Source organism: Monodelphis domestica, chromosome 1 (assembly GCF_027887165.1).
Source record: "Monodelphis domestica isolate mMonDom1 chromosome 1, mMonDom1.pri, whole genome shotgun sequence".
NCBI classification, from domain to species: Eukaryota; Metazoa; Chordata; class Mammalia; order Didelphimorphia; family Didelphidae; genus Monodelphis; species Monodelphis domestica.
Genome location: NC_077227.1, coordinates 502908748 through 502936727, shown reverse-complemented (window position 1 = coordinate 502936727; position 27980 = coordinate 502908748). Strand labels below are relative to the sequence as shown.

At 42.9% G+C, this 27980-nt stretch overlaps 1 protein-coding gene across 6 annotated transcripts in view; it reads right to left on the bottom strand.

The window, feature by feature from the left end:
* Nucleotides 1-27980, bottom strand: part of RIPOR3 (RIPOR family member 3) — a 124523-nt gene that overhangs the window by 40374 nt on the left and 56169 nt on the right. For 2 of the 6 annotated variants that reach the window (XM_056812946.1, XM_056812949.1), the window contains exons 2-7: nucleotides 19281-19432; nucleotides 13889-14014; nucleotides 3659-3805; nucleotides 3441-3519; nucleotides 778-801; nucleotides 565-618 (exon numbers count right to left, since the gene is read on the bottom strand). In XM_056812946.1, the coding sequence (XP_056668924.1) occupies nucleotides 565-618; nucleotides 778-801; nucleotides 3441-3519; nucleotides 3659-3805; nucleotides 13889-13989 (405 nt within the window). In that variant the 5' untranslated portion in view covers nucleotides 13990-14014; nucleotides 19281-19432. Of the gene's footprint in view, nucleotides 1-564; nucleotides 619-777; nucleotides 802-3440; nucleotides 3520-3658; nucleotides 3806-4362; nucleotides 4730-6770; nucleotides 7661-13888; nucleotides 14015-19280; nucleotides 19433-27980 lie in introns of those variants that run through there. The other 4 variants (XM_056812947.1, XM_016423861.2, XM_007475742.3 and 1 more) reach the window with 3 other exon arrangements.

Here is a 27980-nt window from a genome sequence, read left to right as displayed (position 1 = left end):
GCGGGTTTGACTACTGCCAGAGAGACAGCCAAGGTGGACAGACTTCAACAGGCCTGTCTCCAGTTCATTCCCCAAGTCCTCGCCAGAATCCACATCTCCAGCACTCCAAGGCAAGGGAAGCATGTTGGTGTCTGAGAGCAACACTCTCCCTGCTGGACAATTCATGCTTTTATGTCCCTCCCTCCAGTCCCAAACAAAGGGATGTTCCCCCTTAGTCTGACCCCCTCTCTGAGGCTACAAAGACTAAGCAGACAGCATCTGGCAACCAGGCTACCTAGGAGTCCCATCATGCCCCACAAGCATGCCATAGGAACTCATTCCCAGAAAGCAAGCACATCTGGCTAGCCAACACCAAAGAGTTGCTCCAAGGGCCTGGGACACCTGCATGTATCAAAGCTCTAGGCTGGGGAGGTAGAGCAAGCCCAGGTCATCTGGCAAATGGTGAACCATCTCCCTGGCAGAAACCAATAGGAGCTGGCCCTGACGTCACTGTAAATCTGGGAAGAGAGCCTGGAACTGCCTTCCCCACTCATCCAATCTCCCCAAGGGACAGCCCAGCCTGACCTTGCTGATGTGGAATTCCATCTTCCGAATGTGCCTTTCCACGGAGCGTGTTTGCTTTCAAGGAGAGAAAGAATAACCTCAATTGTGCTTTGTCAGCAGTCTGTGGCTTCTATCCTATTTCATCACAATCTCTGTTCTCTGTACACATACACAAATACGATCTCCTCCCCTTCCCCACTCTACTTTCCTTAGACAAGAAACAGTTATACTTACTTTATCCAAATCATAGTAGAATGCCTGTAAGAGAGAAGATCTTTCAATATGAAGCATTTTACCCAGGGCCCCATGAGACAAGGAGTTGTTTTCAGAATGCATGGAAGCAGGAACCTAGATCCTCCAGATATCCATTTTTTGATTCTGTACCACAATTTTGCTTTTCAGTGAAAATTTTTATGCCATGTCCTTTGAGAGTTTCCCTCCCCCCAATCCAGAACTACAAAATACTGAGTGGAGGGGGAATAGAGTTCCTCTGCATTTATGTGTCTATTTTATAAAGATGGGGGGGGGGGGCACAATAATTGGGTGGCTCAGTGGATTGAAAGCCAAGACTAGAGATGGGAGGTCCTGGGTTCAAATTTGGCCTTGGACACATCCTAGTTGTGTGATCTTGGGCAAGTCACTTAACTCCCATTGCCTAGCCCTTAACACTCTTCTGCCTTAGAATCAATACACAGTAGTGATTCTAAGAAGGAAGGTAAGGGTTTAAAAAAAAAAAGACGTTTGACAGAAGCCAGAAGGAATAAAGTTGAAGCAGTAGGGATCACAATAATTTAAAGTTCTACAAGAAATAAAGATTAAACATCTCTGAAAGTTCATGCCACTGACAAAGATGGATGAGAATCAGAGCAACTTTTCAGGAACACATCCATTAAACAAAGTGGGGGGAGGAGTGTGACATCCAAGGAAGAGCTCCAGGCTGGGAGCTGAGACACCCAGGTTCCAAGCGCCATTCTTCCCCCAATTGAATGATATTGAATGCCTGTTTTCTCATGTGTAAATTGAGGATGATCCCTGCCTGCACAGGGCTGCTGTGACTTCAAAGTGAAAGAAGACTGGGCAATCAAGCTAGTATTCTAACCACATGCCAGGGTCAAATAAGTCACCTTCCTCTTACTATTCTTAGGTAGCTGTAAAATGGAGATAACAGAAGACTTAAGGCAAGGTTATCCTGCTGTTTGAACAAGTGTATATGTAAAGTGTTTGTCGAGCTTCAAGGTGCTATAGATGTCAGCCATTATATGGAGACATAGTGACCATATATGTGCAATAATGGCTAGTAAGATACTTTAGACAGTCCTTTATAGTTTGAAAATGTTAAGGGATTGTTATTGTTAAAAGTCATATTGCTGCATGCCATAATCCAGGCTCAGGCTCAGAACCCTCAGGTGGAGCCCTAGTTCTTCTCACTGCCTTGTCTTCTGTGGGGGAAAAGGGGGCAATGCACTAAGGGGGAGGGGAAGCCTAATCTAATAGTCTTGTTCACAAGTGTGTTCCTATCTAAACTGCAAAGCCTGCTTGACTTTGGAGAGTCCCTGTGGAAGGGAATATTCCTCCCCCACCCCGAACCAGGTCAGAGGTAGAAGAGAAATCTATCAACATTAATTACTGGCTTACTGTGTGTCAGGCACTGTGCTAAGCATTAATGATACAAAAGTTGTTTTAAAAAAAATCATCCTTGCCCTCAAGGAGCTAACAATCTTCTAAAGGAGACAGCACAGAAACAAATATACTCAAAGAGAGCTAAAAGCAGGATAACTAGAAAATAACAGAGGGAAGTCACTTCTCAACCTCCTTATTTGACAAGGCTGGGAAATAGAGGTCTAAACATTGTAACTTGCCCAAAGTCATAGCTAACAATTAACAGAATACAAATTTAAGCCACAAGACTCTATTTCAAGGTGGAAGGGGATGCCAGAGGTCAGCTAGTGCAACTCCCTCATTTTTATAGCTTTACTGAAAATTGAAGCCTAGAAAAATTAAATGACTTGCCAAAGGTCAAAAAGTTGGGAGGTAGGATTTGATCCTAGGTCCTTGGAATCCAGAGCTCTCTGTCCTTTACTGTCTTTTCATTTCAGATCTAAAAAAAAACCTCTTGTTTTTTTGTGATCCATAATTTTTTGTGTTGTGAGCATAACTTAATAATTTGCTCACTTATTTCTTCAAGTTTTGTTTTGTTCTTTTAAAACAAACACCAACATCGTAGATTTCTGGTAGTTTTGATTTTTTTTTTTGGCTTTTCTAGGCCTGTTTCTGAGAAGAATATTGAGGAAATCACCTCCCTTGTGGGTTCTCACTCCTCCATCTTCCTGGAATTCCACTGGAAGAACTTTGAATTCATCAGTGGCCTTGACTATTTAATGCCTCAGGAGACCTAGCCATTATGTTCATATCCAAGGCCCACCAAGGACAAAGAGAAGCCAAAATGGGCAAGTGGCCTAGAGGAAGGCTACAATATTAAGTTTTCTTTGTCCCTTTCTCCCATGAAATAAAACTGTCACGGTTTCCTTAGCATTCATAATAATTGCAGCTAACATTTATCTAGTACTAAGTTATTCAGAAGTACTTTATCTCATTTAATCGTCAGAACTCTGCAGGTTAGGTGCTATTGTTATCCTCATTCTACAGATGAAGAAAATGAGGCTGAGAGAGGTTAAAGTGACTTCCTGGGAGCCTGAAGGGCTACTAAGATCTGTGGTAGGATCCAAAATCAGGTCTTCCTGCCTCTAAGCCCAGCATTCTATTCAATTATACCATCTGGCTGCCTAATACTAGTTAGCGTCTCTGGTAGTACTTTAAGGTTTGAAAAGATTTTTGCCTATTTTTCTCTCATTTGATCCTCAGGACCACAATTCCACAGTTGGCCAAAGACCTCTTACCAGTCTGGAGTTTCTTCTGGTGTCTTTGTGACGGCCAGATAAGTAATCAAGCTCAGCCTGCTGGGCACAGAGATATTCCCTGAGAGGAGGAACACAGACCAGGGTTTGATTCACAAAATGAGATGATCAGAAAGAATTCTAACAAGTGAGCCAAACACAGAAAACCAGTCCCACCCCTCCTTGCCCCTCACCACACCCTCCCACCCTCACTTTCTTACTTAAGGCCTTTTTTCAAAGCTTCAAATATCTTCTTTACTTGCTGAGGCTTAGGGTCCAGGCAGGGGGTCCCCCGTCGCAAGGTAGCATAGATCTTGGAGGATTTCATGGGCACCTTCGATCTCATCGAGTTTCTGTTGAGAGACTTCCTGTGAGAGGAAAGAATACCATAGAACAGTCAATACTTATAGGAAGAAAAAAAAAAGAAAAAACCCACCACCATGTTCTCTGAGGAATGCTTCTGAGGAGGCCCCACTGGGGTGCCAGTGGGAAGAACCCTGGGTGTAGAGGCAGCTGGCTGGCCTGCTCTGCCCCCAATGACATTGTAATTCTCATTTCTAATTCTCAGAGCACTTTGACATACATCATGCTCAAATAACAGATTCTGGGAGATGGATGTTATCCCCCATTTTACAGATGAGGAAACAAGGGCAGGCTGTTTACCATAAGAGAGGATTATTTCAAGCTAGAAGAGCCCCACAGAGATCACCTAATCCAGACCTGTCATTTTATAGAAAAGGAAACTTAGGCCAGACAGTGAATGACTTGCTCAAGGTCATCCAGGGAGTGACTAGCAAACCTAGCATTCAAACCAAGATCCTCTGGCTCCAAATTCAATGCTCTTAACACTCAAGCTCTCTCTCTGCTGCTGTTGTTCAGTTGTTTCAGTAGAGTTTGATCCTTCATGACCCCATTTGGGACTTACTTACGATGCTGGAGTGATCTGCCATTTCCTTCTCTACTCATTTTACAGATGAGGAAACTGAGGCTAACAGAGTTAAATGACTTGCCCAGAGTCACATAGCTAGGTTGAGGCCAGATTTAAACCCAAGAAAATGAGCCTTCCTAACTCCAGGTCCAGCACTCACTCTCTCTCCACTGTGCCACCTAACTAACTGCCCACTGTCTCTTTTATCTAGATCTATTCAGCACTGAATACATATTTACTCTTCTCAATGCTCTGTGGTAATGGCTACTAGATACTGTCTGCTCTCTGGTAGCTGCTATAACATAGTATCTGCCCTCAGAGACCTTAGCATACAGGAGATGACCCAAGTCACCGGAAGAGGCAGGATTTGAACTCAGGCTGACTTCCAAGTTCAAGAATTCTTTTCCCCACTATGCTACACTGTTGCACATTCTTAACTGTGTAACCTTGGATAAGTTATTTCATGTCTCTCAATCTACTTCCTTGCCCAGAAAATGAAGGGATCAGACTAAACTGACTCCTAATACCTCTTCCACTAGCCTACAGACTTACTCCATGAGCCCCCAGCCCCTAGGGTAGGGGTAGTCTGAAGAGGCTCTAACCAACAAAAGCAAGAACTCTTGTACCTTTCATATATTCCTAGGACCATGCCCAGCACATCATATTGATGAATAAAACATCATCTCTGCCCTCAAGGGGCTCATCATCTAGTAGGGAGGAAGAAGATACACACCAAAGTAATTAATTAACAAGGGAGCCAGGAGGGAAAATACAGTGGTATCAATGAAAAAGGCAAAGGAAGTGGGTGAAGGATAGGAAAGTTTCCAAGAGGAAGTAAGAACATGAGCCTCAAAAAAATGGCTAAAACTCTCTCTCTCACACACACATATATATTCCCCCTCCCCCCAACTCATAGAGAGGGCTTCCTTAGTGGAGAAACAAAATTAAGTGGAAGCAAATATGGTATTGGAAGTGTGGAGTCTGACTTCTTGGAGCAGATGGTTGTGAAAAATTTCCAATGGTGGAGGGGGCAAAGATGAAGGAGAAAATGATAATGCTTGTTGGCTAAATTTTTCTAGCTTCAGGGATCTGGGCCTGAACAAAAAACAGAAAATAAAATTTCTGGTTTTAAGTGATTATAGAGCAAATCCCACTACAATGAAGAATCAAAGGTTGAGAGTTGGAAGGGCCACCTAGTCTAATCCCCTCATTCTACTGATGAGCTGGATCCAGGGAAATTAAGAAACTTGCTCTAGGTCACTCAAGTTGTCAGCATTAAAGGCAAGATTTGAACTCAAGACCTCGGCATCCTTTTCCATTTTTCCACAAAATATCTAAGGAACAAACAATAACATCAGCTTAAAAGACCCAGCTGAAGACCTGCCTAAAGTCTCCCTGCTACAACAACATTCGAACATAGCTGAAGAATTGAGATGGTCCCAGTGAGTCCTACTAATGGGATCTGACCTATAAAGAACTCAATATTTCAAGATTTATATTTTATTTTGGCACCCTCCACTGGCAACAATAGACACAGCTGAGTTTCCTGGGATTGTAAACAGAAAAGAACCTTGGGAATTATGGAGCTACCCAGAGGTCTAACCCCCTCATTTTACAGAAAGGGGAAATTACTTGGCCAAGGTCACACAGGCATTAAATAGCAGAGCTAGGACAGATGAACCCAAGTCTCTGACTTGCCATCTAGTACTTATTCCACTAGAATACATTTCCTCTTTCTCCTTCAAAGGTTGTGGCATACTTACATTCTCACATACAGACAGATATATATATATACATGTGTATATATATATATGTGTGTGTGCACAATATACGTCTATATATGAGGACATATATGTATACATACACTCTATGTATTATATAAATGTATATATACAAAAGACAAAACAAGAGCTTAAATATGAGTTTCACAGCTAACATACCTCTGCTGCCCCCTGAAGAGGCCATCCACCCCCTTCCTGTCAATATGTACCTAAGAAGTTTAAAAGTCAAAATAGCTGGGCTCTTCGCATTTCCAGATTAGCCAGATACTAGGCATACCACAGGCATAAATTTTCTATTTGCTCAATAGACTGGAACTGATCTAATCTGGAGAGCAAGTCAGACCACAGCCCAGCCAGCCAGAGGGGGGAGAGAGAGAGAGAGGGAGAGAGCACCCAGACCCTGCAGTCACCGTGAAAGCCCTTGGGCTGCTCTGGTCCAGGTGAGAGGATAAGAATCACCCCCCTTGACTTCCTGGGCTGCTGGGGCCAAGGTCATTGGCCCTCAAGGGATCATTTCCAAATATTTTCCCCTTGGAATTAATCTGCTGGCTTGAGGGAAAGGCACAGACCTGGCAAATGTTGCACACATACCCGCACACACAAGAGAACACAAGCTCTACCTACCTTTTGGAGCGAGATCTACATAAAGTAGCCATCCTGACTGAGAGGCTGGATGGCCCCCGCAGGGCCAGTCCCCTGACTCAGGCACACACCTCTGAGAGGCTCAATCCCAGGCACCTTAGAGATCTGAGGCATGAGGGGCTTCAGGCTCCACTGTTGCTGTTGCTCAATGGTAGGCACCTGGTGCAGATGACCAACAGCTGGTTGCCCTGTGCCTAACCACTCTTTCCCAGACCCAAAGACATCCTTCAGCCTCCTGCCCCGGCTTGGCAAACTGAGCTCTGGAGGGACACTCAATCCTGTCCCTGCCTCCGTCCTAGCCCCAGTGTGAGAACTCCAAACACTGAAGTTGTCCCGTGGCAAGAAATGGTGCCCACTGCTCTTGTGAGACGTTGGAGGAGCAGACCCAGCCCATGATCGATATGTGTTTGTGGGATAATTACATGTTGGGAGATAGGCTGAATGTCTAATTTGTGTGTCATGCCACTAGCACGGTAAGCAAGCTTCTGGAGGGCGTGGATGTTCCATGGAGAACCTAGCTTCAGTAAATATTAAACAACAGACTGCCAGGCCCAGGCAAGGAGCCAGATGCAGGCAAGCAAAGAAAGAGACCAAGAGCCAGACAGACAGACTGACATGCACACCCACCCTCTCATCTGTCCCTGGACTCCTGAGCCCAAATCTTTTTCGGAAGGTCTGGCTTCCTGTCAACTGCAAAATAGATATCTCTAGTGGAAGGGAGGTGCTTCCTTTTGTCACTGTCCTCACCCTAGGAAATTCAGGAGCTGCTGGGGCAGGTTTTATGCCAACATCTAGCCTCTCCCTCCCCTTAAAAATGAATATCTACACCAAGTAAAAATTAGTAAAGCAGTTGCTAACATCTCCACCCACCACCACCATAATAGGTGTTATGCTATCAGCATGGCAAGTTGCTATTTCACTTGGAAATGGCCATGAAGAGGTTAAGGCAGCCTGGTCAATTGACTCTTATCCAAGCATCAGAGATTTAGAGTTAGGAGGGGCCTCAGAGGTCACTGAGTCCAACCCCCACCCCACTCCTTATTTTACGATAAGGAATCTGCAGCTCAGAGGGTCACACAGCTAGTGAATATCTGAGGGAACATTCAAACCCAGCTCTTTCTGAACAATCCTTTTAGCATCGAGGCATCTGGTGTGGAGCTCTGGACCCAAATAAAGCCCTCACAGCCTCTAGCATGGGAATTCATTAATTCATTAATCCTGGCAGGGGCAGACCTGGAGGCGGATGCCCTGGATTCAGATACTTCCTAGCTGTGTGACCCTGGGCAAGTCACTTAGTTACCCCAATTTCCTATCTCTTACTGCTCTTCTGCCTTGGAGCTAGTACTTAGTATCAATTCTAAGACAGAAGGTAAGTGTTTAAAAAAATAATTTTAATTTTAAAAAAATCAATCCTGGGAAAACAAGTTGGTATCAGTCATTAACAACTTTATTATTTTTATTTTTTTTAAACTCTTACTTTCTGTCTTAGAATCAATACTGTGTATTGGTTCCAAGGCAGAAGAAGAGTGTAAGGACTAGACAATGGGGGTTTAAGTGACTTGCCCAGGGCCACACAGGAAGTGTCTGAGGCCAGATTTGAGGCCCCACCACTTTAACAATAATAGAAGGAAGGGAATAAGCATTTACTAAGTACTTACTACATACCAGGCACTAAGCTAAGTGATTTAGAAATCTTATATAATTTGATCATAATAAAAACCCATTTTACACCTGAGGAAACTAAAGCAAACAAGGGTTAAGAGTCTGAGGCTAGATTTTTTTTAACCCTTACCTTCTTAAAATCAGTTCTAAGACAGAAGAGTGGCAAGGGCTAAGCAATTGAGGTTAAGTGACTTGTCACACAGCTCAGCAGTAACTGAGGTCATATTTGAACCCAGGTCCTCCTGACTCCAGGTCTGGCACTCTATCCACTCCATTGAGGCTAGATCTAAAGTAAGGCCACCTTGACTTCACATCTAATGATCTATTTCACTTAACTACATCACTTAACTGCTTCCAGACTATTATCTAGACTAGGAACTTAAGCCAGAAAGACCTGAGTTCAAGTCTTACTTCTGAACTTGGCTGTCATTTAAACCTCTCAGCATCCCCAAGAAAGTGGAGATTCTTTATTAGTAGAGGGAGTTTGCTTATTTCAAGTTCCCTGGACCCATGAAATGACAGTCTGGACTAAATAATAATGATAGGCTTTAACTTTTAGGTTTGCAAATCTCGTTCAACTTTCCAAGAACCCACATTCTTCTGATGCCTCCTAGAGGTGACCACAGGTTCTAGGGTCACAGCTCTGGTAAGTCTAAGCAAACTTGCACTACTCCAAGGGCAAGCAAGGGGATGAACTGTAAGTCTTTTTTCCAAGGACCAACTGTGCCAAGTGCAAATGGGCAGACCCTAAGGTTGGCTACAAATGAAAATGAATTCTTTAATTCATGATCAGGGGTGGAGAAGGTTGAGCTCTGAGTACAGAGAGGCTGGGAGGGAGAGCCCACACCCAGGAAATCACAGATTCTTGACTTATTAAACAAAGTAAAACTGCCTCTCTGGGTTCCTACTCCCAGGAAGATTTGCATTCTAAAAACCTTATCTCTAATAGAGCCTGGAACACCTTTTGTACAGGAGAAAAGGGGAAGTATGAGGGGAGAGAATAGACTTGGATACCCACAGGCCTTCCAGGTGCCCATGTCCTCACTCCTCCCATTTCTCTCCTGACCCAAGGTAATTTTCTCAGAGTTGGCTAAGCTAACCAGTGTCCTTGGCCTCAAGAATCCATTTCAGCCAGGTTAGGTTACCTGGTGAAAGAGAACCTGAAGGCTAGGTCTGTAACTGAATGCCTGGGTCATTCTTGCCCCTCCCAGGGGAAGCAACAGCTCCAAGCCAAAGGGTCTCTGGGAAGCAGAGGGCCTGTAGAAAGTAAACCATTTCTTTCCCTGGCTCCAGATTCATTGCTGGGGAAGTTAATGAGCAGCTCTTAACTGCTAGAAGGCTCAAAAGCCAAAACAAAACAAAATTATTCCAGGGAAGAGATAACTCAGAAAATGACATGGTCATTTAAGTATCTTAAAGACCTCTCATATCAGGGTGGGAATAAGCATTTATATAGCATCTGCCAGGTACAGAGTGCTAATATAGTGCAAAAAATTTTCTCATTTGATCCTCACAATAAATAACCCCAGGAGATAGGTGTTGTTATAATCAACATTTTACATGTGAAGAAACGGAGACAGGCAAATTAAGTGACTTGCCCAGGGTCACACAGCTAATAAATGTCTTGAGCTAGATTTGAACTCAGATCTTCCTGACTCCAGACCCAGCATTCTATCCACTCTGGCATATAGATATATCATAACAAAGGTAGACTGATCCTATTCTATTTGGTACTTCAGAACTAGGAGTAATAAACAACTGAAAGGGATAAAGAAACAGATTTAATAAAATCTGGCCTCAGACACTTCCTAGCTCTATGACCTTGGGCAAGTCACTTACTCTTCTCCCCTCCCCACCCCCATTATCTAGCCCTTGTCACTCTTCTGTGAATTGATACTTAGAAGGTAAGGGTTAAAAAAAATAAAGCATACTCTTTCAGTCTGTTTCTCTGTCTTTCTCTGTATCTCACACACATGCATACACACATGCATACACACATGCACTCCACCTCTCAACTCCACCTTCTCCTCTGGGCTCCCTTTTATGTCTGGCACACTGCGCTTAAATAATAGATCTGTCTGTCTGTCTGTCTGTCTATCATCTTCCCAGGAAGCTCATTCCATTTTCACCCAGTTCTAAATGTGAGACAATTGTTCCTTATACCCAAATGGGCCTCTCCATTTTCCACACATGGGCCAGCTGGGCCAAACAGAACAAGTTTAAGACAAAGTTCATTTAATTACACTTGTTTATACCTGCCATAAACTCCACAGAAAACTCCAGGATCCAATTTCATTGTCCCTATTCCCCTGACAGGATATCAAGGAATTATGGGGATTTTTTTCTGCTTCTCTATCCTTTTTCTTTCTCCCATTATTACTGAAACTTGAGGCAGAGGAAAGGAGATAAGGGGAAGGGATTATTCCCATACTCTGTTGTGGCTTCCAAGAAAGGTAGACTCTCCTCAGGGAATGATCAGACTGCATAGCCCAGGCTCCCATTGCCATGGAGCTTTGGGGATATTTCCTAAGGACCTGGAAAAGTTCAGCCATACAGAGAACTCTGGATGGAGTTCATGGATGGAAGATGTTTATATGGCTCTTTAGCAGAACAGGATACTTAGGAGATATTGTGGTTTGTTTTCAGACAACACCCACCCTATTCTCCCAGAATAAATACCAATCTCCCCAACTATTTTCAGTGATACACCATGTTGTATAATTAAAAAAAAGGGATGTTTTATTCTGAAAATCCAGCGACCTGAGTTCTACCTCTGCCAGGTCTTTTCTAGTCTCTGTTCCTCAATTTCTTCTTTTGTAAAACTGAGGAGTGATCTCTAAAGCCAAAAAACAATAGAACTTAGCAGATGGACTTGGAATCGGAAAGACTTGGGTTTGAATCCAAATCCTTGAGCCTCTGGGAGCCTCAATTTCTTCATCTGTGAAATGAGGATAATAACAGCACCTACTCCATAGTTCTATTTTTTTAGCTTTTTTTAAAACTAATTTATTTGTTTGCTGGTTACATTAAAATTCCTAGATATCTCCCTTCTTCCTCATCACTCCCCACACTAAAGAAGGCATCACTTAACAACAACAACAAAAAAAAAACTATATCTTTTGTGTTTCTATTTATCAGTTCTTTCTCTGGAGGTAGACATTTGCTAGTTATTCGTCAAACATCAAATCTTTCATTATCTATGTTCTCTTGGTTCTACTCATTTCACTTTTCATAATTCCATATGTGTTTTTCCATGGATTTTTTTTTTTCAAATTAACCTGCTCATTTTTTTACCTTCTGTCTTAAAATCGATACTAAGTAGACAACTGGGTATCTCAGTGGGTTGAGAGCCAAGCCTAGCGATGGGAGATCCTAGGTTCAAATTTGACTTCAGATACTTCCTAGCTGTGTGACCCTTAACTCCCATCCCACTGCCTAGCCCATACTGCTCTTCTGCCTTGAAACCAACATATAGTATTGATTCTAGCGGGAAGGTAAAGAGGAAGGAAGGAAGGAAGGAAGGAAGGAAGGAAGGAAGGAAGGAAGGAAGGAAGGAAGGAAGGAAGGAAGGAAGGAAGGAAGGAAGGGAGAGAGGAAAGAAGGAAGGAAGGAAATGCTTAAAATCAATACTAAGTACAGTTTTGGGGGTTAAGTGATTTGCTCAAGGTAACACAACTACTGTAGTAATATTCCTTCACAATCATATGCCACAACTTGGACATCCCCTCAGTTTCCAGTTCTTTGCCACCACAAAGAGAGCTGCCATAATCATTTCAGAACATATATTTTCTTTCCCTTTTTTCCCCCACAGGTCTATTTTGAGGACCAAGTGAGATAATGTGTTAACAGCTTTTGTAAACCTTAAAACACTATATATGCTGTAACTGGAAGAATGATTTCAGATCCAATGTTCTAGAATTTATATCCCATGGCACTTCTAACTCAGAGTCCTCTAAGGTCCCTACCACCTTTAAAATTATATTTCCCTAATCCTTACTATAATCAATCCTTCCAAACCATATCACCCCAAACCCATGAACAAGTCAAGAGGGCAGAGCTGAGGCAGCCCTAGATTTCTCACCCCTCCCAATCCCACAAGCTAGACACTGGATATCGTTTGGCCCATAAGTAAGCATTCCCAGGAAATAAGAGGAAGGAAGGAATTCTTTGGTGGCCACTTTCTGGGTAGCTGGAGTCCCTGATATCTGAACTCATTCATATCAGGGCCTGGAGTTCTCAATAATAAACAGAAAGTCACATTTTTCTACTCTACACTTTATAAAATATCTTCCTAGGAGATAGGTAGCACAAGCCTTGTTATTACCTTTTGACAAATAAGAAGACTTATTTGACAAATAAGAAGAGTTTCAGAAAGGGAAGTGACTTATTCATAGTCACAAGTGAGTGGCCCAGCAAGGACCCAAACTCTAGTGTGGTTGAACTACAATCCCCCTTGATTCTAATAGGCTCTTTCCAGTAGGATGTGGAGCTCCTAATGAGAAAGCAAATTTGTCTCTCACCACCTCCACCCCCACCCCACCCCCACTCTTCAGTGGGACATCTGAATTTTGAAAATGGAAATGGCATGGACCACCTTTTAAGAAATGAGACCTATCCATAAAAAAAAATCTAGGTCAGGGAAATATATAAATATTTTTCCATGCTCTGCTTATCTCACTCTGAAAAAAAAGTGACTAGGATAACAGTTGATGAACCTTTTCTCTTGCCAGACTTTCTAGAAATGTATATTGTTTTGAGTGTCCACCTGTGTGACTCTTTGACATTCTGAACCTGCACGCTAGGCCAGATAGAGACTGTCCTAGAGAAGAAAAGGCAGCTACTCTTGCCACTATCACAAGCTTCCCATAAACCTTCAAAAGATGCTTCGTCTCTATGTCCTAGCTCCCCCTCTAGGAAAAAAAAAAAAGAAGCATGATTTTTATCCTTCCTACCCCTACCCGCATTCCCAGAAGGTCAAACTAGACTAGGAGTCAGAGACCTGGGTTTGAATCCCAGTTTGACCATTAATTTATTATGTGATTTTGGATGTTAGCTAATTGGGGTGGGGGACAATTTCCTTCATCTATCAAATGGGGATAATATTAGAGAGCTATCGTAAGGATTAAAAGAGAAGGATCTGAAAATATTATGGGCATTTATTACAAATTTAAGGAATTAAAATCAGAAAATGTTTAAGTTAAATTAAAATTACTGGGGCGGGTGAGGGTGTGGGGTGAAGAATGTGATACAGACCTAATGATTGGTGCTTGGCTGTTGGTAAGAGGTCAAGAGAGGTGAAAATGGCAGCTGGATGACATTCCCCAAACATCTGGGAGTAGAGAAGAGAACCACCACCCATCTTAAGAGGCCTTGCACAAGCTCTGGGTCTAAAGTATTGCTCAGGGAGCCAGGCCCTGAGCTATGTGGGTGGAACTTACACAATATTCCTCCTTTGCATGCTGCTGAACCCAGCAAAGGAGGAGCTTCTGCCCATGGTCTCGACATCCCCAGAGGAGAGGAACCTCACCTTCACTGACATGGTCTCTGACGCAGAGTGCTGTCACCTGGAGGGGAAAGAGGACAGAAGAAAATAAGCACTTCAGGACTAGGCAGGACAGAAGCCTCCAGAGTATGGAGAGTAGACTCTGAAGAGCCTAAAGACTCTGGGGCCATTTTGGAGATGTAAGTAGAACAGTCAACCCTAGAGGACCTCTAAGCAAGGAAGTTATACTCGGGACATACCAGCTAGACTCCTCAGGACCTGAGGTAACCTCCAGCTCCCCTCCCAACCCTAGTTTTCCATCTGTATTTCTCCCCTCTTTGTCCATCATGTGTTCTTCACTGGCCCCAGCAAGTGCCCACGTTCAATATTTTAAATATTAAACCTCAGTCTTTCCATTTTCACACCTTGGCCCCAGGGTCCCTACTTACCATGTCACTAATGATCAAGACAAGCAAAGTAGATTCCATCTTTCCTTACAGCCCAACTACCCCAAAATGTCATGCTTTATCAAATATCCACATGCTAGACTAACATTGACACCAATATCTCACCATCCACATACACAGTATGCTGATTCACAGTATACCTCATAGGTCATCTAACCTCTATTTGCCTCAGTTTACTCATCTGTAAAATAACGATAACAATAGCACCTATTTCCCAGGGTTATTGTAAGCATCAAATGACATGTTATTTGCAAACTGCTTAGGACAATGCCTGGTACAATTTTTGTTGTTGTGTAGCTGTTTCAGTCATGTCCAACTATCCTAACCCCTTTTGGGGTTTCCTTAGCAAAGATACTGGAGTGGTTTGCCATTTCTTTCTCCGGCTCATTTGACAGATGAGGAAACTGCCCAGGGTTCCACATCTATGGAGTGTCTAAGGTCACATTTGAACTCAGGTCTTCCTGACTCCAGCCCCCAAGATTTATCCACTTTGCCATCTAACTGCCCTTTACATAGCAGATATTATATAAATATGAGCTGTTTTCAATAAGTCTTTTCCTCCTCTTGTCTATATCATAGCACCTGGCATGGTGCTACATCATGATCATATTAATAATTAATAATAATGTCAATGATAAGCTTTCATTTACAAAGCCCTTTGAAGCATATAAAGTGCTATCCATGTAGCCATGAAACACATATTTCATTTGAGACTCTTGACATCCCTCTGAGATAAATATGTGACAGAAATCCAACAAATGGTGTCTGAATGTGTGGCTCCACTTAGAGCAGGGACCATACTTCTCTACTATATGGGAATCCAAGGCCTTGGACAGAAGCTCCTTCCCATGAGTACCAGCCACCAACAAGCATTTATTAGGCACAAGGGATAAAATATACCATCATGAAACAAACAGCTTCTATCCTCTAAGTTGTTCAGTCATGTCCAACTTTTGGTGACCCAATTTGGGGTTTTCTTGGCAAGATACTAGAGTGGTTTGCCATTTCCTTCTCCTGCTCATTTTATAGATGGGGAAACTGAGGCAAACAGGGCTAAGTGACTTGCCCAGGGTCACATAGCTAGGAAGTGCCTGAGGCCAGATTTGAACTCAGGAAAATGGGTCTTCCTGACTGTGTGAATCACTGCACCACTTAGCTGCCCTCTAGAAACTTTTAATTCTTACCTACCCCAGTTACTCAACTTGGGTGAAGAAGGATACTAAGTAGAGGGGAAGCTAGGTACCTCAGTGGATAGAGCCCCAGGGCTGGAGTCAGGAGGTCCTGGGTTCAAATTTGGCCTCACATATTTCCTAGCTCTGTGACCCTGGACAAGCCACTTAACCCCCATTACCTAGCCCTTATCTCTTTTCTGTCTTGGAACTGATGCTTAGTATATTGATACTAGTATTGATTCCTACAAATACTAGTATTAATACTAGCAAATTGGTACTTAGGATTGACTTGAAGACAGAAGGTAAGAGTTTAAAAATAAAAAAGCACTAAGCAACCATTTTTGAGGATGGGGTTGTGTCTACTATTACTATTATGTTTTCAGAACATAATAGCTTAGATATTGTATCCTCAGATGACACAGGAACCTACTTGGGTTAAATTAGCAGAACAATAAGAGAATAAGAACAGCATTCTAGTATCCTCTTATTCTCCCTGGTCCCCTTCCCTCTGCTTAGAGAGCTGTCAGTCAGCATCAGGTCAGCCATGGATAACACAACAACCAATTAAAGCAATCACTGATTAGCCAAGGCTGATTGATGGCTCAGTGGACTAGTGATGAAGGAAGAGGGAGGAGTCTCCTTCCTCTACATTTGTAGATACCCAAAGCCATCTCTGGGGTACCATAGTATAAAATTCCTACTTATAACCCATCCATTATTAGAATCCCAGTATTGTACATGGAAGATGAGAGAGCAGAGCGCATTAATGCCCTGCATTTATCACCCCTAACAGCCTTATACCCACATTGTCTCATTTTTCTCAAGTCAACAGACACATTAAGTGAGAAGTGGTGCAGCAGAAAATAGACAGCTGACCTTGGAGCCAGGAAAATGGAGGGCTTAAATTTATGGTTGGACTAAATATAAGAGAAATGTAGTCAAATGTGGTCAAAATCAAGTCAAAATGACTTTTTTAGCAGTTTATTTACAAAAAGGGAGGGTAAGAGAGAAAGTAGAGAAATGTTTAAGAGGGTAAAGTCAGCTTTTCACTCACCCAAGTCGTAGCTCCACCTTGCAGTCCCAGCCCAAGATCCTTCAAGAGCTCAAAAATCTTGCAAAGACCTCCTACTAGGAAGTCTAGGCCCTTTTTACAAGACCTTTCATACATCACGTTTTGTCCCTTCCTCCATTTTTCATTCAGGACCAATTGCAGTCTTTAAATTTGCTTAACACTGCCCAGGGGACAGTCAGTTGCTTCTGGAAGTGTAAACCACTTTAGTAAGTGGTTTGTGAACCGCCCCTACTTAATGTCTTCACTTTTGATTGATTAAATTTAAAAATAAGCAAGGAGAGAGTCAATCCCATCTCCACAAAGACCTGACTTCAAGTCCCACTTTTGATACCAATTAGCTATGTCACCCATTCCCTCAAGTGTCTGAGATGTATCAGGGTTCTTTGGGGGCTTATCTTCCTCCTCTGGAAATCTCTATACAACCTACCTACCTCCCCAGAGCCCTCAACCCTCATTCAGCAACTCTGTTAAGAGACTTGGATGCTAAGTTGCCATCATAAGCTGCTGCAACTTTTCCCAATTTCCCATCCTCTGGGGAGGATTGATTTGATTTCCTCCTAAGGGAGGGGTAGTTGGATAGACTGAATAGTTCTTCCTCAGATATCATTTATGTTTTGACCTTTGAGTCCAATCCAGAACTTTTCTCTTGGGAAATAAAATGGCTCCCCAGGCTTTGGCCTTAAAGTACCTTTTCACCTCTGGAAAAAGGCCCAGGAAATCTGTGAGGGTGGGAACCAGTTGGGAAAGGATGATAGTTTGCAAAACAGGTTCAGGGCACTCCCTGCTGCCCTCAGCTTTCCCCTATTAGATGACTTTCAGGAGAGTTTTTGCTAGCATCATTTTAAGTTTATCCTGCTGCACAAAGGTTTTTCAAGGGTCCAAGAGACATTTCAGAGAAAAGAGATTTCCTTGACTGATGAAAATCTCTCCTTCCATTTTCCCCAGTGGTTACTACAAAGAATCCTTAAAGCATTGCCAAATGAGCCCCAGCCCCAAAACAAAAGTTTTAGGTGAAGTTGAGCCCCACTGGCCAGTTTTAAGGGAAATGGGGTTCCTGGATCTCAGTGGCAAAGGGGATAACTAAGCCCCACTTCCCAGGGTCTGTTGGAACATCTCTTTGCTGTGGCTATTTGGCAAGGGTGGAGGAGAAGAACCATGGCTGGCTGATAAACACCCATTAGAAGCCTCACCCCAGAGGCCCAGCTAGGATACATTGGGAGAAGGGGGAGAGAAACTCCTGAAAAGGACCCATATACTCCCAGTTGGGGAGGTGACAAGCTGGGTCAGGCTGGAAACGTGGCGGACTGGGAAAAAACAGAATGCTGCCCCATCCCACTGCTGGGCCTCTGTGCTGCATGCGTTTTTGGTTTACGAACTTTTGCATGTGTTGGAAACTTTGGGCCTGGAGCCCACGGGCTCTTGGAGAGCTAAAGCACTTCCTGAAGCTCAGCTGCTTGGCAAGACAGCACCTTCAGCCCCCACCCCCCCTTGCTTTGGAAGGAGAAGCTAGCCTGAAGCAGCCTAAGCTCCAGCTGATCCCCCGTCTCGTTAACTGTTGCAGTCAAACCCCAGGCAGGCAAGGTGGGCAGAAGGCTTTTTCACTGCAGCCTGGGGTCCTTAAAATCTAGTATGCACCACAGGCTGGGGCAAGGGGGCTGAGCTCATGGGAGAAAAATCAGCTAAGACCCAGACTCTATCACCTAAAACCACCCAAGGATCAGAAGGTTAGAGCTGAAAGAGCCCTTCATTAAGGCAGAGGATGTTGGAACTAAAAGAAACTGTAGACAACGTGGAGTGTCTGAGCTGGGAAGAACAGCAAAACACAGAAAGTCAGAGTTAAAAGGCAGAGAATATCTGAACAAGGAACACAGAATGTCAGAGCTAGAAAGAGACCGTGGAACACATCGTGGCAGTTAGGAGAGACTTAAGAGAGAGTATTTGAGCATAGAACGGCAGCGCTATAAGGGGACTTTAGGACATAGAATATCACAGAGGAAGAAATCTCAGGAGGCAGAATTTAAGAGCTGAAACAGGCCTTAAAACATGAAATTTGAGAACTTTTTGGAAGCAGAATGGGTCAGCCATTTAAAGAGCAAAAAAAAGATGAGTTTAGGAATCAGAAGACCCAGTCAAACCCTACTTGTGCTCCTTCCTACCTATGCGACTTGGAACAAATTGCTTTACCACTCTGGCCCTGTTTCCCCATCTGTAAAACTATGTGTGTGAGGGTAAATTCGGTGGCCTCTAATGACCCTTCCAGTTCTAAATCTGTGTTTCCATGAAAGAAACCTTAGGACATGGAATATTATCATTTCAGTTCTGGAAAATCCCTTAGAACCCAGAACAGTCAGAAGAGCCTTAGAGTCCAACCCAACCATTTTACAAACAAGGAATATGAGGCGGAGAGGAGACAACTGACTGACTCAGTTATACACCGGGGTGGTCCAGAACCTGGAGGCCATCTCAGGTCTCCCAGACCCCTAGTTTTTTTCTACTACAACATGCAGGAGAGGAGGCATCCCCATGGTTCTCTATTCAGCCCCCCAGCCTCTGAATGGAGACAAACATTAGCATTCCTTTCTCTCTTGCCCACTGCCCTGCACAGCAAAAGGGTATAAAACATGCAGCTTCCCAAACCTTGACCCGTGGCTGGAGGAGAGCCAGCTCAGCACGGATTTCCTGACGTCAGCCCGTTCACTTGATGCTTCTTCTCTGGCCTCTGCTTGGTGGGGGAGCAGGAGCTCTAACTGAGGCAGGCTTTGGAAAGCTTGTGTCCAGTCCAGAATAACCTCAAAGAGGAGGGGGGAGGGGAGGGGGAGGGGAAAAGGTTACATCAACTGCACGTGCTCCAAAAAGAGAAAGCATCAGCTGAATGTATGAAGCTTCTGGCCCATTCTCTTGGGCCAAAACAGACAGATCTGCAAGAGAGTCAAGGGAAGGAAAATAGGTCCTGTTGCTCACCAGGCCAGGGACCTATGCAAACAAAGACCCTTGTGCAGTCGGTGTAAGGACCCTGAAAATGCTCTCCTGGCTACTTTGTCCCCAAAGGCACTTTCCTGGACTCCTCCAAGGTGCCACCTGGAAAAGGAGGTTGGCCCAGTGCAGCTGTGGCTGGCACTGCTCCCTGGCAGCCCAGTGTGGCCCCCAGACTACAGGCTTGTGCTCTTTCCTTCCTCCTGCCAGATAACCTGCAATTTCAGAGGTGGTGATGCTTCTAAGTTTAACATTGCCTCCTGGGCCTGGGTGGCTCCACTGCCTGATTCCCTCATTTAGGGCTTGTTTTAGAAGTTCAAATACCAACTGCGGCTGAATTTACTTGCAAGCATTTCCAAAATAGCTTTTTAGTTTAGCACAAAAGGAAACTATAAAATAGCCCAAGATGAGGAATGTGAGTCTGGGAACAGGATTATGGTCCTCGCTTAGAGGCTGCTCTTAGAGAATCACTGAGTGAGGAGGGCCATTAAAAATCTGGGAGTCCAAGCTCCTAATTTCATAGAGGAGGAAACTGAGACCCAGAGAGGGAGAAGTGGCCACAAAACTAATGATTAGAATTAGGCTTAGACTAGATTCAAGGTTTATTAACTCCAAAAATTCAGACTTCTTTCTCCAAGGACCCACAAAATTGTGTCTCCTCCTTAACCCTAATCATGGATGAAAACCATAGCTAAAGAGCTCAAAGTCATCTTGAGGTCACATCTTAAAGGATCCACCCACTCTCTTTTTTTAATAGACAAGGAAACTGAGGTGCAGAGAGGGTATGGGACCTGCCCAAGTTTGCACAGGTAGGAAAGGACAGAGCTGGAATTCAAACCCACTAAATCCTCTGATTTCAAATCCATTGCTCTTTTCACTCTACCTCACTGGGTTTTAAGCTCAGTAATCTAGCACTGACCAGGTTTACAAGAGGGGAAACCTGACTAAGTTTCCCATCTTAGCATCACTGCTGTGTCAAATTCAACCATAGCTAGATTCAAGCAACCTCTATTCTCGTAGTTTAACCCAAAGCTGGTAACCTTAGAGCAACTGTATACTCTAAAGAGAGTTCAGGCTTCACTGATAGGAACTTTTAGAAAATACCTCATATCACTGATCCAGCCATTCTGGAAGGTAATTTAGAACTATGCCCAAAGGGCTATAAATCTGTGCATACCCTTTGATCCAGTAACACTACTACTGGGTCTGTATACCAAAGAGATCGTTAAAAAGAGGATAGGACCTACTTGTACAAAAATATTTATAGCAGCTCTTTTTGTGATGGCCAAGAATTAGAAATTGAGGGGATGCCCTTCAGTTGGGGAATAGCTGGACAAATTATAGTGTAGGTGATGGAATATTATTGTGCTATAAGAAATAATAAACAAGACAGCTTCAGAAAGGCCTGGAAAAATTTGCAGTCACTTATGCAGAGCAAAATAAGCAAAACTGGGAGAACATTGTACAGAATAATAGCAATATTATACAATGATTAGCTGTGAGAACTTGGCTACTTTCAGCAATGAACTGATCTGGGTCAATCTTGAAAGACTTATGCCGGAAAATGCTCTCCATCTCCAGAGAAAGATTTGTTGGAGTTGTCTTTCACATCAATGTATTTATGGTTTTATTTGGGAGTTTTGATCTTATATAACTTTGTTTTTATAATAATGACTAATACGGAAATATGTTTGGCATGACAAATAAAGATAAAATTTTTAAAAATACCTCATGTCTCTGGAAAGATTTTAGGATTGTAAAGCCTCTTCTTCACAGTCACCCAATGAGGTGAATCAGGCAAGAATCAGTGTTCCCATTTTACAGATGAGAGAACTGAGACTTGGACTGGAGAAGAAAAATCTGGCAGTAGACAGAGAATCAGAATTCAAAGCCTATACATTATTGTATGGCTTTGTGTAAATCATTTCCCCTCATTGGGTCTCAAAATCTTCATCTGTAAAATAAAGGAGCTGAACTAAATGATTACTGATGTCCTTCCAAGCTCTAAACCCTATTATTTTCTATGTGGAGCCTTCAGTACAACTCACATCTTTGGATCCCAAATCCAAGACCCTTTCTACTTCAGGCTATTCCCTGATCTGATAAGAGGAAGTTCTATGATTTAAAACTGGAGGGACCTTAGAGCTCAGCAAATCCAAATCCCTCATTTTTCAGAGGAATAAACTGAGATTTTGAAAGATAACCTGGCCCATCCACACAGATACATCACTACATCATGTTGCCTCTGCCCTAGAGAATGTGAGGAAACTGGAGGTGGAGGTCATTTGAGTTCAGGATTAAATTTAAGCCACTCCCAAGCCACTTGTATACCCAAGACAGGGCTACAGGATAACGTGCACTGCTCTTAGGATAAGTGCCAGAAGCTCACTGATTCTCTGCTCACCAGAGTTCTGAGGGAGCCAAGGGTAAATAATGATGTTTCCCCAAAAGAAGATAAAGTTTATTTCTTAGCAATACCCTATCTCCTCTTGTGGCCCTCTCTCTTTCCTAAGTATTTCTAGTGTTCTCGCACTAGCCTCTCCATTCATTCTGACTCAATCATGCATTTATGAAGTGTCTATTACACATTGCAAAGGATGATTAATAAATTAATTAATGAAGAAATTTTGTTAAATGGGCAACCTAGAGAACTCATCCATCAGTATACATTGAGAAAACTGTTACTACAAATGAGCCAAGCCCAGCATTTAACAGCAGCAGCAGGAGAAGGAGAAGGGAAGAGGAGGAGGAAGAGGAAGAAGAGGAAGAAGAGGAGGAGGAGGAGAAGGAGAGAAGGCTCTAATGCCTTTGAAGAAATTGTAAATCTCCTTTACCCCCTTTAACTTCTCTGAGAAAAAAAAAAGCCCATCTTTTTAATGCCAGTTTTTGACCTGTGGGGTTGTGTGGATGAAAACCATCAAACACTGCTGTTTACAAAGAATTTTTTTTTTTTGAGACCAGGTTTCCCCATTTTCTTTAGGCTGGAAGTACAGCTAATCCCACCACTGATGAGCCTGGAAGCTTTAATATGTTCCATTTTTCCAACTGGGGCCTATTGACCACTCCTTAGGAAATCTGGCAGTCCTCTGCTCCCAAGTGTTCACTAGCCATATTTGTGCCACACTGTATTGGACCCTCAATTGACTTTAGCCCTAATTCAGCTCAGAATTCCAGCTTCAGCCTCCCCCAATATCAGATTCTAAATGTGTGCTCTCACCCAAATTCTACAATGTATTAAAAGCACACAGAGCAACAAAGGTGTGTGGTGGTTGTGAGAAGGCTGCATTATAAAACAGATAAAGAAACAGGGTGGAAAATATCATAAAAAAAGAGATGTTATTGAAAAAAAAGATGGGCTGATCATGTGAGCAAGAGGAGAGGGTAAGAGGATGGTGGATGTGCTCCAATGATGTCCTTAACACATCAGGAAAAATCAAAGAAGCCCTCCAACATATTGAGTGGACCTCCAAGGATTATGGGAAGAAAAGTCTGAGTCACAGGATGGTCAAGAATGGATGAGTAGAAATCTTTCATTTCTAATCTTTTCATTTCAAATCCATTCAAATCAAGGAGATCATAGATCCCCTTTAAGGAGGAAGCAGTTTTTAGGAGTTTTTAGATTTTGTCACACTATAAGCTCCCTGAGGTCAGGGAAGAATGTCTTCTTTTTTTCTTCAACTTTACATCCCTAGCACTTCTTTATATCCAGGTCCATGATTTCATCAGGGTAAAGAACCCACCCAGGTGGAAAGTCATCCCAATGATGCAGATATACAAATCCTTTTTAACTTAACAATCTTGGAAATCTGACCAAGGGCTCTAAGAGGTTGCTACTTAATGCTGAAGCCACAATTAGTGTAACTTTACAATTGGAACTGCAGCCCAACCTTCCTGACTTCAAGACCCTCCCTCTCATCTTACACAAAGTAGGCACTAAGTAAACTTTGTGATATTTGGAAGAACCAGAAAGAAGCTGGTGCTTAAGGCAAGTGAATGAATGGTGGAAATTCAAGACCAATAATCCCTCCATTGAAGGAAACATTTGGAGGACAAGAGGATTGGCCTTCTTAGTGCCCTTTAAATTGGACCTAAGTAGAGAATCCCTTACTTTACCCTCTCTGAGGGTCTCTGAGGCAGGGATGGGCTTGGACACGCTAGCAGAGGCAGGGAAAGGAAAAGTCTCCAAAGATCTGTCTCAGCAAATGAGCCACATTTTCTGCAGTTAGCTCCCTATTCCCAGGCTATTATCCTAGGACTAAAAGGCACATTGGGACTAATATGTAAACTCCCTGAAAACCAGATTGTTGAACCAGGGACTGTGAGAGAACTCAGGAAGTGCCCCCTTACCCTTCGTTTACCGAGAAACATAAATAGACCTCCAACAGAGATGATGGCGTCCTTCCTCTATAGGCCCCTGGAAGTATTAGAGGCTGACTATGCTTAAGATCAATGACTGCCCTTCGACAACTAAGCCCTACAAAGTAAATAATGGTGAAATAACAAGAAAAATAACAATCACCCCCTTTATAGAGGCAGTGCTTTCATTATCTCAAGTCGTTCTCAAAGCAATCCTGTAACATACAGAATTCTACAGTGTCAGAGTTGAAGGGACTTAAGAACACAGAAGGTCAGAACAGATAGGCCCTCAAGACATGGAATATTGATTCTGGAAGGAAGATTAGAACCTAGAATGTTAGAGCTAAAAGGAATTTTAGGTATCACATAGTACAATTCTCATTTAAAAGATGAGGAAATAAAATTTCAGAGAAGGGAAGTGATTTGCCTAAGATAATATGGCTAGTTAAATAACAGAGTTGGGATTCAAAGCCAGGTCTCCTGATTCCCAGTTCCAATGTCTCTTCCTAAAATCTGAGTGAATGTTTTCTATTCCTTTTCAGATTAATGCTAATACATATGGAGGAAGGGCTCTCCTAAAAAAGGAAGGGAAGAAGGAAGGAAGGGAAAGAGGGAGGGAAGAATAGAGAGAAGGTGAGATAAAAAAGAGATAGAAAGCAAGAAAGGGAGGGAGGGAGGGAAGGAAAGAAGAAGAAAGAAAAGAAAGACTGAAATCCTAGGACTGAAGTTCTATGCATCTTCCCAAATTAATCTTCTTACCTTGATTAAAAATCCTTATTATAAAAAAGGAAGGCAGGAAAGAAGGAAGGGAGAGAGAGGAGGTAGAAATAAGGAAGGAAGTAATGAACAAACAAACAAATGAACGGTAAAGGAATATACTTTTCATACCACATATTCCATCAAGGTTTTGATAAATAACAGTAACTGATTTTTCTAAAAATATTTGGGACATGTTTTTTTAATTGCTTATGAATGCTCCAATAGCTCTACATTATATTCATCCTACCACTAATTGAAACCTAGGTGTTTTTCCTTCAAGAGAACTAAGAGGAATTTGCAGTTCATTACAGAATAAACTTATTTTCCAAGGGCATTGGGCTTATCCTGCCTATATTATCCCCTGTGAATTTTGTGTGTGTGTGTGTGTGTGTGTGTGCATGTTTATGAGAGAGAGAGAGAGAGAGAGAGAGAGAGAGAGAGAGAGAGAGAGAGAGAGAGAGAGAGAGAGAGAGAGAATGTGTGTATGTGTGTTTTGTAATAGGTGAGGGACTAGATGGATAGGCATCTGGTCTCTGTTCTAATTTTGCCCAGGGAATTATTTTGGAAAGTTTCCATCCAAGGGTTATCTTGGTAGGCTGTACATCTGTAAGGGAGCTGGCCTGAATAATTCTAAATTCCAGAGCAGTACTGGAGCCCCTTCTGATCAATTTTTATTAACCAGATTGACTTCATTCCATGCAGTAAAATTTCATGAAGCTGATCTATTTCCCTGCCATTAACTGGTCTCAGATTCCTCCCCTATAAAGTGAGAAGTTTGTTCTAGAAAATCTGTAGATTCTCATCCAAGTCTATGATGCCATGACTCAAGGACTCTGGCTTGGATCCAAAACTGAGTCCTTTTCTGATGCTATGTTTGGTACAAAGATGATTCTGAGATTTCAAGATCTAAGCCAAGAAGTCCTGAGCTCCAGAAGGGCCTACCAAGTTAGAGGGTATAATCAAGAGCCAGACTGTGTCTGTGTTCTGGGGATCAGATTAGCTCAGTGCACAAAGGCCCATTCCCAGAAGATTAGTTAGGAGGTGGAGGAAATTTTTTTCATACATAGCAACTCATTAAGATTGTCTAAGGCCCAGAGGAGCTGCAATATGTGTCAATGAAGAGACTGATATTAAAATTATGGATCCTTGAAGTAATGAAGCAATAGCCAGGGAACGCACCTTTCCTAGACTTTCTGTGTTCCTATGATAGAACTGCCCCATAAAGCACAAACAGGACTTTTTACATTAGAATTAGACAGATCACAGTTTAGCCAATCCAAGATACAGAGCTCAAGGGACCGTCAAGGCCATCTAGTTCAACCTCCTCACTTTCTAGATGTGTAAACTGAGGACAAGAGATGTTAAGTGACTTTTCCAAGATCAAATGGATAGTTAGTAGCAGGGCTAAGATTCATACTCATGTCCAGAGACTTTTTTCATCATATCACACAGTCCTCTGGTCTTCCAGGGTCTTTAAGTCAGGTATCCTGACTCTCTTATATAGAGAAGTACCACGTTACATCATTTTGTTTAACCACTCCAATAGTGTCCAATTCTTTGTGACCCCAGCTATGGTTCTCTTGGCAGAGGTACTGGAATAATTTGCCATTTCCTTATCCAGCTCATTTTACAGATGAGAAAACTGAGGCAAACAGGGTGACATAAGGTAACAGAGCTAGTAAGTGTCTGGGGCAAGATTTGAATTGATGAAGATGAGTCTTCCTGATCCCAAGCTTGATACTCTATATTATCGTTTCACATTTTCAACCAATCCACCCACCAGGCATGAGCATCTGCTGACTGTATATTCAGTGCTTGCCTAGTTATAGAGAATGCATATGGTATAGAGAAGGATAAGATACAGTCCTTGCCTTCAGAGAACTGCTCATCCAGCCCCATCCAAGGAGACAAGACACACATAAAAACCCAGAAAACGATGAATCGTGCCATTTAAAGTTGGTAAGTGCCGGTGGTGTAGTTCACGGAATGAAAGCTAAATAGAGTGAACTTCACAGAGGAGGTGGACCTTGGAGTGAGCCTTGCACAATGCAAAGAAAAGAAGGGAAGATATTTGGACAGTTGGGAGAGTGCCGTGATCAGAGCAAAAACCAGACTATCCCCAGACCCACTCCTGAGCCCATGGTCCTCTCTGCCTTGCCTCACGGTGCTGAAATCTTTCTCTATGGGGTCCTTCTGCAGAAGGGCTAGGCAGGAGGAGTTGGGAAGCTCTAGTCTGTTTTCTCACTTGGGTCCAATACAGAGAAACAGCCAGCAGAATCCTGAGGCGGTTTTAATTATATTTTTGGCACATTTTGCACAGCTTCCCTTCCCTTCCCTTCCCCCAGTGGAGGAATGCCATCAGATTCCTGGGGAATGGGTTAGAAGAGGCTGGACAGGATCACAGGTCATAAGGCTCACTCCTCTCTGGGGCACTTGAGGACTAAACCTCAACAACAGCGTCCAGGGGAGTCTGGCATGCAGGCTGGTGTTGAGAGAGTAGCCACCAGCCAGGAAGAAAGCTGGAGGGAACCCCCACTCCCCCAACTAACCACACAGTAAGAGTAGCAAAAGGCAGCTGATACTTTTCAAAGCATTTTCACACCTATTATTGAAAAATGACACAAGCCCTTAGGAGAGGTAGGAGTGGCACAATTGTTCCTATTTTACAGATGGGACAATTGAGACTCAGAGAACTAGAAGCCTTGCAGTATGATACAAAAGAACTGGGTAGCTGGGTGGTTCAGTGGATAAAGAGCCAGGCCTGGAGATGGAGGTCCTGGCTTCAAATCTGACCTCAGACTCTTCCTAGCTGTAGGCCTAGCCCTTGCTGCTGTTTTTAGAATTGATACTAAGACAGAAGGTAAAGGTTTTTAATTTTATTATTATATTATTATTTTAATAACCTTTACCTTCTGTCTTAGAATTAGTGCTGTGTATTGGTTCTAAGGCAAAAGAGTGTAAGGGCTAGGCAATGGGGGTTAAATAACCTTCCCAGGGTCACACAGCTAGGAAGTGTCTGAGGTCACATTTGAACCCAGAACCTCCCATCTCTGGGTCTGGCTCTCAATTCACTGAGCCACCCAGCTGCCCCATAAGGGTTTTTTGAAGAAGAGCTGGGACTAACAGGGGAGAGAAGTAGAAGTTGGGAGGTTCAAGATCTAGAAAATGGACTCTATTACCTGTGTGATCTTAGGCAAATCATATCCATTTTTTATGCCTCAGTTTCCTGAACTGGAAAATGGAGAGGAA